At 34.6% G+C, this 15,532-nt stretch overlaps 8 protein-coding genes across 8 annotated transcripts, besides 1 other annotated feature; 4 read left to right on the forward strand and 4 right to left on the reverse strand.

Moving 5' to 3' along the window:
* Positions 1 to 167: 167 nt before the first annotated feature.
* Positions 168 to 667, forward strand: TVAGG3_0531930 (uncharacterized protein; the record flags this gene model as incomplete). The annotated part of the gene is made up of 1 exon (XM_001581971.2): positions 190 to 600. The coding sequence occupies one exon, from the start codon at positions 190 to 192 to the stop codon at positions 598 to 600; it is 411 nt and encodes a 136-aa protein (XP_001582021.1).
* Positions 668 to 1,071: 404 nt separating this feature from the next.
* TVAGG3_0531940 (uncharacterized protein) lies at positions 1,072 to 2,117 on the forward strand (the record flags this gene model as incomplete). The annotated part of the gene is made up of 1 exon (XM_001581972.1): positions 1,127 to 2,062. The coding sequence occupies one exon, from the start codon at positions 1,127 to 1,129 to the stop codon at positions 2,060 to 2,062; it is 936 nt and encodes a 311-aa protein (XP_001582022.1).
* Positions 2,118 to 2,264: 147 nt separating this feature from the next.
* On the reverse strand, positions 2,265 to 3,380 carry TVAGG3_0531950 (vesicle-mediated transport; the record flags this gene model as incomplete). Its single annotated transcript, XM_001581973.1, has 1 exon — positions 2,265 to 3,380. One exon carries the CDS (start codon positions 3,378 to 3,380, stop codon positions 2,265 to 2,267), a length of 1,116 nt encoding a protein of 371 aa, XP_001582023.1.
* Positions 3,381 to 3,750: 370 nt separating this feature from the next.
* TVAGG3_0531960 (GTPase activator protein) lies at positions 3,751 to 7,733 on the reverse strand (the record flags this gene model as incomplete). The annotated part of the gene is made up of 1 exon (XM_001581974.2): positions 3,774 to 7,727. The coding sequence occupies one exon, from the start codon at positions 7,725 to 7,727 to the stop codon at positions 3,774 to 3,776; it is 3,954 nt and encodes a 1,317-aa protein (XP_001582024.2).
* Positions 7,734 to 8,136: 403 nt separating this feature from the next.
* Positions 8,137 to 9,719, reverse strand: TVAGG3_0531970 (ubiquitinyl hydrolase protein; the record flags this gene model as incomplete). Its single annotated transcript, XM_001581975.1, has 1 exon — positions 8,628 to 9,719. The coding sequence occupies one exon, from the start codon at positions 9,717 to 9,719 to the stop codon at positions 8,628 to 8,630; it is 1,092 nt and encodes a 363-aa protein (XP_001582025.1).
* Positions 9,720 to 10,529: 810 nt separating this feature from the next.
* TVAGG3_0531980 (ankyrin repeat and SOCS box-containing protein 4 family) lies at positions 10,530 to 12,438 on the reverse strand (the record flags this gene model as incomplete). Its single annotated transcript, XM_001581976.2, has 1 exon — positions 10,530 to 12,041. The coding sequence occupies one exon, from the start codon at positions 12,039 to 12,041 to the stop codon at positions 10,530 to 10,532; it is 1,512 nt and encodes a 503-aa protein (XP_001582026.1).
* An 872-nt stretch (positions 12,439 to 13,310) lies between these two features.
* Positions 13,311 to 14,025, forward strand: TVAGG3_0531990 (kinase-related family; the record flags this gene model as incomplete). The annotated part of the gene is made up of 1 exon (XM_051237613.1): positions 13,311 to 14,025. A coding segment is annotated over one exon (715 nt), but the record flags the coding sequence as incomplete, so codon positions are not given.
* A 191-nt stretch (positions 14,026 to 14,216) lies between these two features.
* Positions 14,217 to 14,690, forward strand: TVAGG3_0532000 (protein of unknown function, DUF4106 family; the record flags this gene model as incomplete). The annotated part of the gene is made up of 1 exon (XM_051237614.1): positions 14,217 to 14,690. A coding segment is annotated over one exon (474 nt), but the record flags the coding sequence as incomplete, so codon positions are not given.
* Positions 14,691 to 15,044: 354 nt separating this feature from the next.
* Positions 15,045 to 15,532: part of a mobile genetic element that runs on past the window's edge.

Here is a 15,532-nt window from a genome sequence, read left to right on the forward strand (position 1 = left end):
GTTCACATCCTTGCATATTTCCTATTTATTGGAAGATATTAAACATTATATGAAATCCTTTATGTTTTTCATGAGAAAGTTAGCTCAAGTGATCTGTTACATGATAAGGCTTTATGATATTTGCGTTATGGAGCGTTTTGTAAGAAAAGATCGATTTTGCAGTTTACACTAACGGTTTGTAAACAGAGAATGAGTACTATCAAAGAAGTAGCCGAAGATTGCCAAACAGAAATTGTTGCTCAACTCAATGACGTTTTAGAGCAGAAAGGTGTTAAACAAGAAGTTCTTAAAAATGCACAAGATATCGCAACAGTTGCATGCCAGCATCTTCTTGATCCAGAAAATAAAGCAGCCCTCATGGAATTTAAGGGTGTTCCAGAAGACAAGAAGTTCGAACTTCAGCTTATTTATGATTTCTTGAAATGCTCAGGATTTAATTTCACAGCAAATTGCCTTAAATACGAATCACAGAGACCAGAAATGCTCGGAGCATACAACCGTCGCCAATTTGGCAAGGAATGCCACTTATGCACTTATGATAGAACACCATACTTAGTTCAGCTTTGTCGTGAAATCCAGCGCCAAGAAGGCCAAAATTAATTCGTTGTACTAATACTAACTATTAGATTTCTTTCTTTTTTTGGTAAATTATATTTATTAAATAGGTAAACTAATCTGATTTATACGTTAAGTATTAAAAACAAAGTAAGGCTAGTTAGTGAATTTGTGTATTTTCCAGAATCAATTCATAAATATGTGGTTTCAAGTTGATTTAAATATTAAAGTAAATTATCAGGCCAATATACATTGAAGTGGAATGCACTTATACTTTTATCAAGATTTTTACACTGAATTTCTACAATACAAGAGAGATTACTAAGACTGTTATCGAATTAATCAATCCATGAAAAATTCATATATCACTCGGCAATGCTCTTATTGTCAGTTCCAATTATTCTATTCTTGTTCATCAATGAGACGATTCATCTAACAAAGAATCAATTGAACAAATAAAATTAGATGATTTGTCGAGTTATGCGATAGTATCATCATTTTCCTGATAAAGAATTCGTTTTTATATCACGATAGTTGAGTGAGAAAAAAATGTCAAAAATTCGTTATCTTAATGAACCGTACCCGCGCGAAGACTTCTATTAGTACAGATCGAACATCCCGTCTTCCAGATCTGAACTCTCCAAAGGACTCAGGTTCTAGAATTACTCAAGACGAAATTAATAATATCAAATTAAAAACTCAGCAATTAGAACTAGAAAGAAAGCAAATGAAGTCAAAAACAGCTTACATGAAAGCACTTATTAAAGCTCGCAATAATAAAATCCAGAGCGTTTACACTCAACCAAATGATAATCGCAATATCAAGACAGCTTCTAAAAATCAGCTTTTGACACTCGAAGAGACCGCTAAATCTCTTGAGAGATCTCTTAATGAGAGGAAAAAGCAACTTGATGAGATTGAAAAAAGTGATAAATTGGCTGTTTCAAAAGAACTACAAATTGAGATCCAAATGTACTACCTTGAGCAAAAACACCTTGCTCAGAGCGTTAAAACAATGAAAGACAAAGAAGCAATTATTGCTATGGAATTGAACCGTTTAAAGAGACAAGCTGCATCTGCAAAAGCTAACGAAGACTGCATTGATGATCTACAAGCTGAAATTGATGGCCTTACAGAGAAGTTATTCGCTTATAATAAAAGTGAGCTCCGCAACTACTCAACAAAGCAGTTAAAGATTATTCATGACAATCCAAATGAATTAGAAAACATCAGAAAATCCATTGAAGAAAAGATTAAAAACGAAGGAAAAGAAATGGAGAAAAATAGACGCAAATGCGAAAAGATTCAACAAAAAGAAAATGATAATATACAATATTTGCAGCAAATCATTGATCAGCAAGCTCAAAAGATCCAAGAAGCGTTAGATAAAATGAATCAAAAGGATCAACCAGAAGAAGAAGAATCCAAGGAGCCAGAAGAAAAAGAGCAACCTGAGAAGGAAGATCAACCAGAGGAAGAACCCAAACCAGAAGAGAAAACTCAATAATTTTTTTGTGTTTTAGATTATTTTTACTAAAATTTAAATGTTTATTCTTTTTAAAATGCGAATTTTTAGTTATACTTTAAAAATATGGCTTCAAAAAGTTAATTTGAATACATATGAGTTAATTTATTCAAATAATCAAAAAATATGAATACAAAGAAAATATCTATGTTATTTTGAACACAATCAGAATAAAAACAATAGTTTAAGCAGCTTTTCCTATCATTGTTTTTCCTCTAATGCCAGACAGTGCTCCGAAAGCCAAAGCATCGATAATGGCAGCAAATGAGAAGGCTCCTCCGACAATTCCGCAGATGTCTACGATGATAGAACGAATTGAGCCATGAGTTGGCTGATAAACGACAATCATAGGTGCGAAATCGTAATAAAATACAATTCCTGGGAATCCTTTCTTCGTTTTATTTGTTACTTTTCTTCTACTTGGAAATGCAGAATATCTATACGAATCAATCTTGTCTGTTGTTGAAATACGCTCGGGAGCTGCATGTAAATAATATGTAACCATCCAATAGTTGCTACCATTTAGCTCTGGAAGCTGCATTTCGACATCAGTAAGTTGAGGTTTGTAATAATCAACAGGTTCGCCAAAAGTAAGGGAATGAATAACATGATTGAGTTTGTGGCTTGCATCTACGCTACTTAAATCGTGAGAATGGCCTTTGTAGTTGTCATTTGTATTTGCTCCGAGAGCAATGTGGAAATTTCCTGATTGCTTTTTAACTTTGAGCTTGCCTTTGATCCTGCATGTTTCATTTCCGAAATCAAGAACTCCTTCGCGAATGCATTGTTCCCATCTGAAAGAAGCGTAATACGTTAATCCTTTGGCCTTGAATACATCCATAACTTCTCTGCATGTATTACAGCATTTCTTGTCTGTTGATAAATAGCAATTACCGCAATAATCTGGAGGAAAATCTTGTTTTTTAGATTTCGAGGGAACTCTTTTTTCGAGAAGATCATTAATATCTTCTCCACTCTGAGCGTATCTAGTAAGAGAGATATTTTCGATGATATTGGTCTTTTGATAACCATCATGTTCAAATAGATCAATATGAAGCATTGTGCATGGAGAACCAATGGTGATATCAAAGTTGATAAATGTTTTTCTTTGACCATCGACGTGTTCTTTGTCCAGTACAACCGAAGATTTGATTTCTGGATAAATTAAACCATGAATTTTACCGACCAAAAGGAAACAGACCCATAGAGTGGTAAGAAACGAGATCAAACCACCTGTGAATGTCTGAATATTGACACTTTTGTCTGCGAATTTCGGAAAAACATCGAATTTACTTAGCATTATTTTGAAGGATAAAAAATATGAAATTTAAAGTTTCGTAGTTTGATACATTTTAATCATCATGGATAATAAAAGCACATATGAAACAATAGCCATCTTTAATAAAAATCTAAAATTTTGATCAAAATTTCCTCAAATCATTACCATAAAGCTAGATGGATAGAACCATGGAATTGTAAATGCTTTTCGAATATATGCAGGTGCCAATACTCAAGTAGAAATACAGAAAGATTCAAACAAATCATCAAATTTCAAAAATCCAACAACAGAATATATGCACTCATCAAACACTTAATGAAACATTGATGTATATGAACGGTATTTGATCGGAAAAATGTTATAAGTAATAGAAAAAATAAAGATAAATAATAAAAATCATTTTTACTTAAATGCTTAGTTGTCAGTTTCTTTGATTGGCTGAAGAAGAGTAGTGAATACGATGTGTGGGTTCTTCTTATCCTTCTCCTGGCACTGGTCATTCAAGTTGTCCATGACCTTCTTAATGTCACTCAAAGGATGAGAGAAAGTGCTCTGTTTGAAGTAGATTGCAAGCATTGCTCCTTCTGCTGTCTCTCTAACAAGAGAAGGAAGAGCCAGTTTGTTGACAACTAAATCGCATCTCAATGGGCCAAACCATGGAACATCATCACGCCATTTAATCTTCACACCGAACAAAGCGTTTTGTAATGGATAAATAACAATGTGTGCCTGGTTAAACTGAGAAGAAATCGTTGCAGTGTTGTAATCTTTAGCAGCATCGCACCAACAGATGTGGATGTGGTCATTTCCGATGTGTCTCTTCTTGTAGATCTGCTGTTTGTCGCTAGGATCGTTAGGAAGAAGAGGACCGACGTGGAACATCTCTTCATGCGCAAAGTCAGCGTAGTAAATAGATGTGCGGCCGTTCTTTTCGTTCTTCGCATCCAAACCGCCCAAATATCCTGGATGTTTCTGCAAATTGATCGGCCAACCCAAACCGGTAACGAACTCTTTGAAATGTTCAGAAACATCAGGTAACGTGCAACCGAGAATTGCGTTCTGGTCTTCTGAAGAATCCTTTACGTAAATGACACCGAACTTTGTTCCCAATCTTGTTGAATGAACATTAGCTTTATCCAAGAAATCATTAGATCTTGTGTCATTTGTGTAAAGTCTTGATTTATCGAAATTGTCTGGACTCATGAGATGAACAGAATTCAAAATAGCTGCAGGAGTATTCATGTTTATCTCTGGTGGAGTGAGTTTGCCAAGTTTGGCCTTCTCCATCTGTTTGTAATCATTAGGCATCGCGATGATTTTATTCAGTGTTTCGTTGAGATCATGACCGTCAGGGAACAAATCCATCTTTTCGATCTTGAAACTGTCAATTATAGTGTCAACTTTGTCTGAGAAACTCTTCTGGTCTTTGAATAAATACGGCTCTGGAACACGTTCCTCTTTAGTGAAAAGTGACGATGACTTCACTTCACTGCATTTCATTTCTTTGACAATTGACTGATTTACGGGCGTGAATTCCCAAACAAATTGACCTGATGGGAATTGAGTGGAAATCTGTACTTTGTTTTCTGTTGTCAAAGATCTTCTTGACGTATTCATGCATCTGAAAATGTTGTAACTTGGCTTCGTGTTGTTAACTGATGCGAGAGAAGTCAAGAAGTTCGGTGTCAAAGGCAATGGATACCTCATGTAGTTCTTTGACAGTAATTCTAAGGAATTTGACATAACGTCTTTGATGTCTTGAGAAAATTGGGATTCTTTTGTGATTCCGTTTCTCAAGAAAAGAGCGAAATCTTTGTAGAAATCACTGACTTTGATCAATCTGCCTGTTTCTACGTATAGATCAGTTGTAAGTCTGATGGCTTGGAATGACCACTCAACATCATCTTTTTCTGTCAATTTGATGCAGAGATTTGAAATTTCTTTGACATAATTATTGACAATTTGTGGATAATTGTCAATCATCATTTGCATGTACATCATTGAAGTTCTGATGGAACAAATACTCTCTGTTCTCTTGATTGCCATGTAATGGATGAACCTTTTAAGGATATCTTCGACTAATTTCGAGTCAATCTCGTTCTTATCACGTGATAATTCATCAGCAAGTAATGCGTTGAACGCGGGATCAACGAATTCGAGTAATTCAAGTCTTTCTCTGCAGTTTTTGATTTCATCATCGATCTTTTTCAGTAAAACAATGGCTCTGCTTCTCAGATTTGCTCCTGTCTTGTTGAGAAGTGTCTCTGCGTTGGCGACGAACTGTTTCTTGTTGGATTTGATGACTTTTATGATGCCATCGAGGAAATTCTTGTTGACTTTCGGTTCAATTCTGAAGAGAGGGAATGAAGAAAGGAAGGACATCGTTTGTTGTGATCTGTCGACTAATCCTTCTTCAAGTAAAGCCATCATAAGAGGAATTAAATAAGATGATCCTGTAAAAGCGTCTTGAACAGTGGATTGAGCCTCGAAGAACGCTTTAGATCTGATATCGATGTTCTCATTCGTCATTTGAAGCATCAATGCTGCGTACCAAGAAGATAAATTCTTCTGACCAAGATATTTCTGGATCTCTTTGAGGTTTAGGACTTTGGCGAGTGCGGAGAACGCTGCTGTTCTGATTTCGGAGTACGGCTGGTCGAAGATGGCCTGGAAAAGGAAGTTTCCGCAGATTTGATAAGGAACTTGGGACTGGATCTTGATTCCTGGTGGGAATAATGAACATCTTGCAAGTGTCTCTGACATCTGGTACAAAGGAATGAACATTAATAAGGAAAGCTGTTCATCATCCAATTTGATGAAATTAAAGAACGGAACAATGAAGTTAATGATAGGAAGGACTTTGTCTGGACTGATTTCGAGTGGTTGGATGAAGATATTGCTAATAATCTCGTCGAAATCAGAAAATGGAGCCCATTCTTGCTTCAAAACCTTTCTGGTGAACTCGTGTGGTATTTCGATGATCTGTTCGAGGTTCTCACCAATAAAGTCGTAGCAGGATTCTTGTCTGTTCCTCTTATTTCGTTGAATAAATTGAGATGCCAAAGAACGCGATTTTGTTGTATCGAAATCGAACAGTGATGGTAATCCGAGTACTACTAAGTATTGGAGGAAGTATGAACAGGCGGCGGCACCGATCTTTCGCTGACAAAATTCTTTTATGAAGAAACTCCAAACTTCAGGACGTTTCTCGTTCGAATCAACTAAGAAGCGGAGTATGCAGCAGATGAAATGTGCGAAAACGCCATGGTTCTCGTCATTTATTTGGAAAATTGACCTGAAATAGGTTTGCGCGAGTTGGAACTCTTGTAATACAGTCTCGAGATACTTCTTGATCGGATCGTATGACGCAGTAATGAGTGCTTGCTCCATTGAACCATCTTTCTTGCAATTTGCAGCGAGAATGTTGAAGATAAGCTTACCGGTGTTCTTGTTGAAGTCCTTAGAGCTGTAGCATGCGTTGTAATATGTTGTATTCGAGTAAACTGTTGAGATAAGGATGCATGAAGTGCAAAGACCACTGATAACAGCTTGTGTTGTGGTGGCTTCAGCAACGGCGAAGATGGCGGTAATGGAATCCCTGTTTGCGAAGAGTGGTGAGATGTCCATTTCGGAATTGAGCAATTTTTGAATAAATTGGACAATTTCTTCATGGAAAATCTCTGGGTTGTAAGAGAAACCATAGTCTTGTGTTGGAACGCCTGCCTTTTCAATGCTGGCCCTGTAAATAACTTTCAAAATGTTATTCATTAAAATTGATTGGACAAATGAACCTTGTGTAGTCCAATTCTTGAATACAAATGTGAGAACCGTGGAAAGCGATGCTTTAGCCTGATCGCTTGTGACTGGTTTTGGATTTTCAACATAAATTGGGTTAATGTCCTTGTAGATCTTCTCCTTGAAGTCGTTAACGTCTGAACCTCTGGCAACAATTGCATATGGGATCATCATTGAGAGAGATTTCTGGAAATATTGAAGATCTTTTTGATTTACAAGAACAATCATAATTAAGAACACATCAAGTGCGCCAGCACGGCATTCTGCTGGGGATTCTGGATGGAGAAGTGTGCAGAAGATCAAGTTAAGGTTAGTCATGAAATTCTTGTCACCATCTAAGTGAGTTATTGTTGGAGAACCGAAGATCTTCTTCAAAGATTCTAAGACTTTCTTGGAATTAACAAACTTAGCGCGTTTGAAGAAAGATGATTCTTGTTTCTTATTGAATGTATTGAAATAACTAATTAATTGATTGATAAATTCACCAAGACCACTTTTAATAAAGGCTTGGATGTTGAAGTTTTTATCATTAAGGATCGTATCCATCAAAAGCTTGCATGGATGAGATCCCATTTTTTTTAACCTTTATAAAGGTGACTAATTTTCAAATTCGATTTCAGATCATTTATTCACTAAAATGCATTTACTAAAAGATTATTCATCTTCCATGATTTGACAGTTTTCAGAAATAATTCTGAATTTGATAAGGTGAAATGGTGGATAAGTTCAGACCATATTTATATATACAATTTCAAGCTTTTTTAATTGAATAACTTTTTTCAAAACTTGATGGTTTTTAATTCAATTGGAATCTTCCTAAATATGGGGTATAAAATCTCATACTAACAGTATTGTGCTTTATTCTTGACTCGTTTTCAATTTTTGTCTGACTTTCAACTATCTTATTTTGTATATAATTGCTTATACTAAATTTCTACCAAAAACACTTGAGTGTAAAATTCAATGGATGTCTTGCATAAAGTATTCAAAATAATAAAGCAATTGTTTCGGGATTTTTGTAATTTATTCATACATACCGGCTAATGTTAAATTACTTTTTTAAAATTTCAGATTTGATAAAAGACGATTAGTCAGATTCAACAATATAAAAAATAAAGAGGAATCTTACATTTATACTTTTAGAAGTAGTACCATGTAACAGCATATCTAACGCTTCAATATCTCAGTAGACTTTATGATAATTAATCATATTTTCCCAAACATTTTTTGGGAAACTATCTTAATCGTGGGAGTGAATCCAATATGATATGAATTTCCAAAGGTTATGAGTGGCTGATATGCATAGGAATAAAATTGTGGGCCCTGCTTTTATGAATCCAAATATTATTATTAAATTTAGTTTAATTCTATCATTCGTTTGTGTTTAATTTCCAGATTTTATGTGAAAACTATACAGCTAAGCATGAAAACTAAAAATAAAAAAAAATATTTCATATAACAAACAAAATTTATCTAAACTCTATTATATAAAAGAAGATAAGCCTGTTGTTCCATCTCTGTACCATCTCTGATACCATAAACATCAGAATCATCGTATTCGCGCCAGTGTCCATCAGTTCTCTTCGAAATACAAATATAGTGGCCAGAAGCAGGGCTGGAACCAATATGTATAACTATTGCAGCAAGTTCGAAGTCAGTTTTAAGCAATCTGAGTTTGCTTGGGTACTTAATTATATCATCTCTTTTAATTACACCAGTTCCATCGAAAGCGAACCTTTTTAGAGCAATTACTATGGAAGACGGTAAAGATAGGAATGAATTCTTCTTGGATGTTCCGTCATCAACGTCTGAAAATTTCAAGAAATTTTCAATTGATTCTTCTAAAGTCGGGGAAAGGTCAAGAGGTAGGACAAGATATGGCTCATGACCAACAGATCTGGAATGACCATTGCTAAGTGTATCAGCTCTTACTATTGTACCGAATATATGAGTTATTGGAGATCTCTTAACACATTCATCAGAAACAGTAATGCGACCACTTTTAATTCCTTTGGCTTGCCATCCGCCTGCATCTTGCTTGATATCTCCTAATTTTATTAGTTCTTGTAATTCATCGTGAAGTTTATTAAGTAAAAACATTGTAAACTCGGCGGCATCTTCCATTGTTAATGGATGACGCTTAGAAGTAAATGGACCGAAGAATTCATCCATTGATTCTGTTGAAATTATGTTTTTTTCTGTGGCATATGATCGTGCAAACTTGCAAAGTGCAGACCATGTTGGTGCCGAAGCAAGTTGAGCAATTGAGAAAAATCGCATATTGTTTTTCATGAATAATATAAAACTAACAAACTCTTTTGATGAAAATAAGAGCTGCAAAGATGCATTAGCAAAGCACATAAGTCCTTTATTAAGCAATCCATTTGGTGGAAGTGAAATTGGTTTCAAATTATAAGTTTGATCATTTAAAGTATTCGCAAATTCTTTTTCAAACTTAAGAGTTTGTTCAATAAGATGCTGACTATAAAATTCGAGTACTTCTGGTGGATATTCAATGACTTTTGATATTTCAACCCACTGAGGATTTTTTCCTAAATGGCGCATTAAAAAGTGACAAAAATTTTGCCTCATATGAAAACTTGATTCGTCAAAATCTCACGAATTTCATATGAATGTTATGGAAGGAAGACGAAAATTTTTAATACGGGCGCGACCAAGACCAAAATTTCACTATTTCTGACAAAATTTACGTGTCAAAATCGTAGTTTAGCTTGAAAATCCCCAATACTATTCATTATGTCTTTGAACTTTGGCATTATATGACCTAGTAAATACTCCATCATACTATACTATCAAACACATATGTTTATAAGATTTGTGTAATTAAATCTGATGATTCTCATTGAATATGAGCGTGTCAAATCGTTTATAATTGTCACAACATACTATAGTATCGACTGAAGAATGTTTAGGTGTGAATTCTTAAAAATGAAGTATTTTATCTCGTATTCATTATATCAAATGGAGAAATATAGTTGAGATGAAATCAATTTTTATTTATTCCTCAAGAAAATTGAATATTAATATTTAAAATTCTGAAAGATTGAAGATTTTTAACAAGGCCAAGAAAGAACATATCTACTCTCGGAACATCAGTTTCACCAGTAAAGCCAAATGGAAAGGGTTCTTTATCTTCGGCATCATCTCAAACTACTCCTCGCAAGATGTAGCCGAGTTCTTTGCATTTTTGGAAGACTTTATCCAGTGAATTCATGTGCAACTTCACCAGGATGAAAATAATATAACTCATCATATCTAACAACTTAAGTCCAAAAAAATGCGCAAAAACGATTATTTTATATACAAATTACTCTCTAATAAATATCTTCTTCGAAAATATTTTATGTAAGAACATTATTTTTTGGCACCATGCGAAATAAGAAGTTTTGCGATTGCTTTACTATTATATTCTGCTGCAATATGAAGTGCAGTTTGTACATATTCATCTTTTTCATTGATATTTGCATCATGCGAAATAAGAAGTTTTGCGATTGCTTTACTATTATATTCTGCTGCAATATGAAGTGCAGTTTGTCCATATTCATCTTTTTCATTGATATTTGCACCATTCGAAATAAGAAGTTCTGCGATTACTTTACTATTATATTCTGCTGCAAAATGAAGTGCGGTTTGCCCATATTTATTTTTTTCATTGATATTTGCATCATGCAAAATAAGAAGTTCTGCGATTACTTTACTATTATATTCTGCTGCAAAATGAAGTGCGGTTTGCCCATATTTATTTTTTTCATTGATATTTGCACCATGCGAAATAAGAAATTCAAGAGTTTCTTTACTATTATTTTCTGCTGCAATATGAAGTGCAGTTTGTTCAATATTATCTTTTTCATTGATATTTGCACCATGCGAAATAAGAAATTCAGCAGTTTCTTTACTATTATATTCTGCTGCAATATGAAGTGCGGTTTTTCCATCTTCATTTTTTTCATTGATATTTGCACCATGTGAAAGGAAGTATACCAAAAAGGATGGAATATTTAAAATCGGTGAATAAACAAAGCATTTGTTTATATCATTGGTTTGATCGAAATAAACTAAATAGGATTCAATATTATTGTAAATTCCACAGTATTCTAAATTGATCTCTATATCGTACTCATTCTTCAATAATGTAACAAAATCAATGTTGTGTGAAATAATTGCATATTTCATGCAATCTTGATATGGTTCTTGATATTTCAAGCATTCACTCATAATCTCTGGATTTCCACCTAAAAATGATAAACCTAGACATTTTTTAGTTATTTCTAAGCTGAATTTTGTTATTAAAAACTTGAAACAATCAACTGCTCCATGGTAACAACATAATTCAAGTAATGAATATCCTTCTAGGAAATATGGATATAAATCGCTTTCAAGCGTTTGATATTCATCAAATCTATCGCTTTCAGTGAATGTGATGAATTTTTCTTTGTCGTTATTCATAATTGCTCTGTAAATTGTATTTTCTGTATGAATATCGAGATTATCTGATTTAATTTTTTCAAAATCATCAGATTTGTCTAATTTAATTCCATATTCTTTATAAAACAAGAAGTTTGAAATAGGTACGACATTGCTGACCTCTGTAACATGGTAATAATCAGATATGAGTTTGGCAAGAAATAAATATGACTTTGTATAGCGATTATTATATGGAATTATACTTAAAACGTCTTGTACAACCTTGGTTGGTGGATATTTCTTTGAATCAATCAATTCTGTTTTGATCATTTTGTAAATTAACTTTAATTCTTCTTCCTTATCCGTTTTCAGCTGATACAGCGCAATATATGAATCAATGTAGTATTTATAGATACTTCGTAATTTGGTGTATTTGTTTGGATGAACGTCTTGGTCTGACATTCTTAATTTTTAAAAAAGGCATATTTGCTATCTACCATATGAAATACCCCTTAAATTCCTTAGAAGAAAAAAATACTATGTCATACATGTAGAAAACAATGGTTTCGGATATACCCAGATTTCCCATAATTTTTTCAACTTAAAAAGACAGGGATTGCCCAAGAATGATCAAATAGCACCATCACAATTTAGCATAGAATGATTCTTAAAGCTTCTTATAGGCTTAATTGTTAAATATTCAGAAAACTTTTAAATCATTTGTATTTTTTGCTTATTTACGAAAGAATTCTTATGGTAACAACTTTAGAACGTACTATATACTTAAGTTTCTATATATTATTTTGAAGAGCTCGCATTCATTCCAATAGATAACTTAGAGTTTTTATAGGTTGCGTTTAAAAAAAAAAAAAAAAAAAAAAAAAAAAGGTAGTGGGGCCTCCAGGCACTTCGTGCCCTCTAGCCCTGAAGATGTTTAGTATAACTTTGTCCGGACAAGCAAGGGTCTATCGTCGCTACAGGAAAAGTTACAGGCGTTCCAAGGAAGTATACTTTGAGAAGCCTTTTCTCCCTTTTAAAACAAGATAGGACGGTTATTTTACAAAACTGACAACACTTTGACCGAGTAGTTTTTTGTGCTGAACAAGAAGTGTCATATAAACATCTGTCGAAAACCGCTTTTTAACTTCACTTAAAATGCCACGTAAGCTACGTAAGAATATACGTAAGAGGAAGGGAGCATTGAAACATCCAATAGTAAAACTGACACCACAACAACAGTTGCAACAACAAATGCTGAATGACCCCACTATGTTGCAACAAATGTCAAGCAATCCTATGCTCTTAAACCGAGTTATTGGTGCACAGAGTGGAGGTTTAAGAGCGGCACTTTTAGCGAAAATGGCAGGCTATGGTGGAGCTGCAGACGGAACAGCTTATAACCCTCAAAGTCAAATGAATTTGAGTTCACTCAAAAATCAAATATCAGATGTCAAAAAGTCAAACATAGACATACAGAAGCAAATAAGTGAAAACGAAAAGAAACTAGAATATGACAGACACACAAAGAAACTCAATGAGTTAAACGTAGAGAAAAAGAAGAAAGAAGAACAACTGAAAGAACTAAGTACAGAGGAATATGCGAAAAAAGTGTCAGAAAAAGCAGCAGAAGTAGCAAAAATGGAACAAGATGTCATAAATTTGAAAAACCATACTACTCAATATAAAGTACTGAAAGATGAAGAGATAAAACAAAAAGCCCTGAAGACATATATGGATAGCGATGAGTATAAAAAAGAAGTTGAAGCAAATGTAAAGGCAGAAAAACTTTTACAGTTGCAAAACCAAACCGTACAGTATGAAAACTTAGCACAAGAAAGTAAAAATAACGACGCAGCCATGCAAAAGGCAATGAAAAGCGCAGAATATATAAAAGCTAACAATGACTGGTTAGATGCCCAAGCCAACGCTAAAGCAGCCCAGCTTATAGGGTCAATAAGGACAAAAATACAAGCGGATGAAGACAGTTCAAATGAAGCTTTAACAAATGCTGACTTTAAGAACGCCTTCGAAGCTCTTCATAGTAAGGTGAAACAAGTGAACGACTTCTCATCTGGAAAGAAACTGAAGTCTGAAGGTTTCGACAAAGAGTTAAAAGAAGTAGCACAAAATATGACGAAAATAACAGATGCAGCAACGAGACAGGCAGTTCAAAGTGCCTATGACGCCGTTAAAGCAACTGTTGTGGAAAGTCAAGAAAAAGAGTTACAACAGACCAAAACAGACCTAGTAAATGCTTTCTTAAAAACGAAAAGTCAGGTAGGACACTATGCTGCAGATGGAACATATGTGCCAGCTGGTGGAACTTATATACCAGCTGGTGGAACTTATATACTAGCTAGTGGAACTTATATACCACCAAACCCTCCAAGAGAAGCACCTGCACCAGGACTACCTAGAACATTTACATCGTCACATGGACACAGACACAAGCATGCACCAAAACCAACACAACAACCAACAGTTCAAAATCCAGCACAACAACAACAACAACCAGCACAACAACCACCTCCACAACCAGCACAGCAACCAACAGTTCAAAACCCTGCACAACAACAACCACAAACAGAGCAAGGACATAAAAGAAGTAGAGAACAAGGAAACCAAGATTTCTTAAAAATGCTTAAAGAAGACTATGGTTACCCAGCTACTCTTGACTTTAGTGACAGATATAAAGAAGCTATTAGAAAGTTCAAGGAAGGAAATACTGACCCGAACCTATTTAGCTTTATGGCTCAGCACCAAATGGGATATAATTTCAAACCTGGAAAATACAAGCTCGCTAAGGGATATGATTTAATAGCATATCATCCAAATGACATGACTGAATTTACTCCGAGATATTTGGTGTCAGAGCTAAATGACAATTCAACTCTCTTCATGAAACGCGTAAAAAATAGAGACGGAACGAAAGAAGAAAGGTTTATGAGTCCGGATGACTTAGATAGGGAACTTGTTAAAAACGGTCTCGGAATATATGAAATGCCAGCAGATGAGGTACAAGAAACTCCACAGGAAGAAGTTCAGATACAACCAGACATGGAAGAAATAGTTCAGCAACAACAGCTAGAAGAGCCTGAAGGAAACGAACAAGTCCCTCCTTTGGAAACTAACTTCACAGAACTAGATGAAGATTTGGAACAGCCGAAAAATCTTGACCCTCAACAAGAGTATGAGGTGAATATGGAATCTTTCCAAGAGTCTAAGAAAAATTCGGCTGACATGGTAGAAGAATATCGAAAAATGTTTGCCGACATACAAAAGACTCCAACACCAGATGAAAATATTCAGCATAGAATGGAAGTACTGAAAGAAAATGTACGCAAATACAACAACCCTTTTTACTTACGACCATATAACGTTCAATCTTTGGATGAACTCGGTGAAAATAAAAGGTTAAATTTCAACAAAACATATAGAAATGAAACATTGTTTAAAGTTCATTCAGAACCTAGCCAATATGGAAACAAACCTACTTTTGTTTCTGCAGACTATGGAACTACAATGAGATGGGGTCATAAAGCTAACCCGGATAGGTGGTTCATAAACTTACAACCACAATTCCAAGAAGTTGTAGACGCAATGGAAGTCAATGGTGAACCAGATTTAGCTGGTATTTTCAGCGCGGCTTTAATGCCATTGAAAGATATGAAACATGCAGATATTTTGAACCAGTATGAAATGAACATGGCTGATGGAAATATAACACCTGACGTTCTAAAACATTTATCTCAAAGAACTACACAGAACCATAGAGATGGTATATTTGGTGAAGAGTTTAGAAAGAGAGTTAGGGAGAGAGAAGGAAGAGAACCTATTGTACATGACCTTGCAAACGAAAGTTTACAAAATGTCATAAAAACTTACTTTGCAGACAATGAACCGAGAAGGGATGAATATTTAAGAAAACTCAAATGGACAGTACCAAATGAAAT

The sequence above is a fragment of the Trichomonas vaginalis genome, chromosome II, assembly GCF_026262505.1.
Source record: "Trichomonas vaginalis G3 chromosome II, whole genome shotgun sequence".
NCBI lineage: Eukaryota > Parabasalia > Trichomonadida > Trichomonadidae > Trichomonas > Trichomonas vaginalis.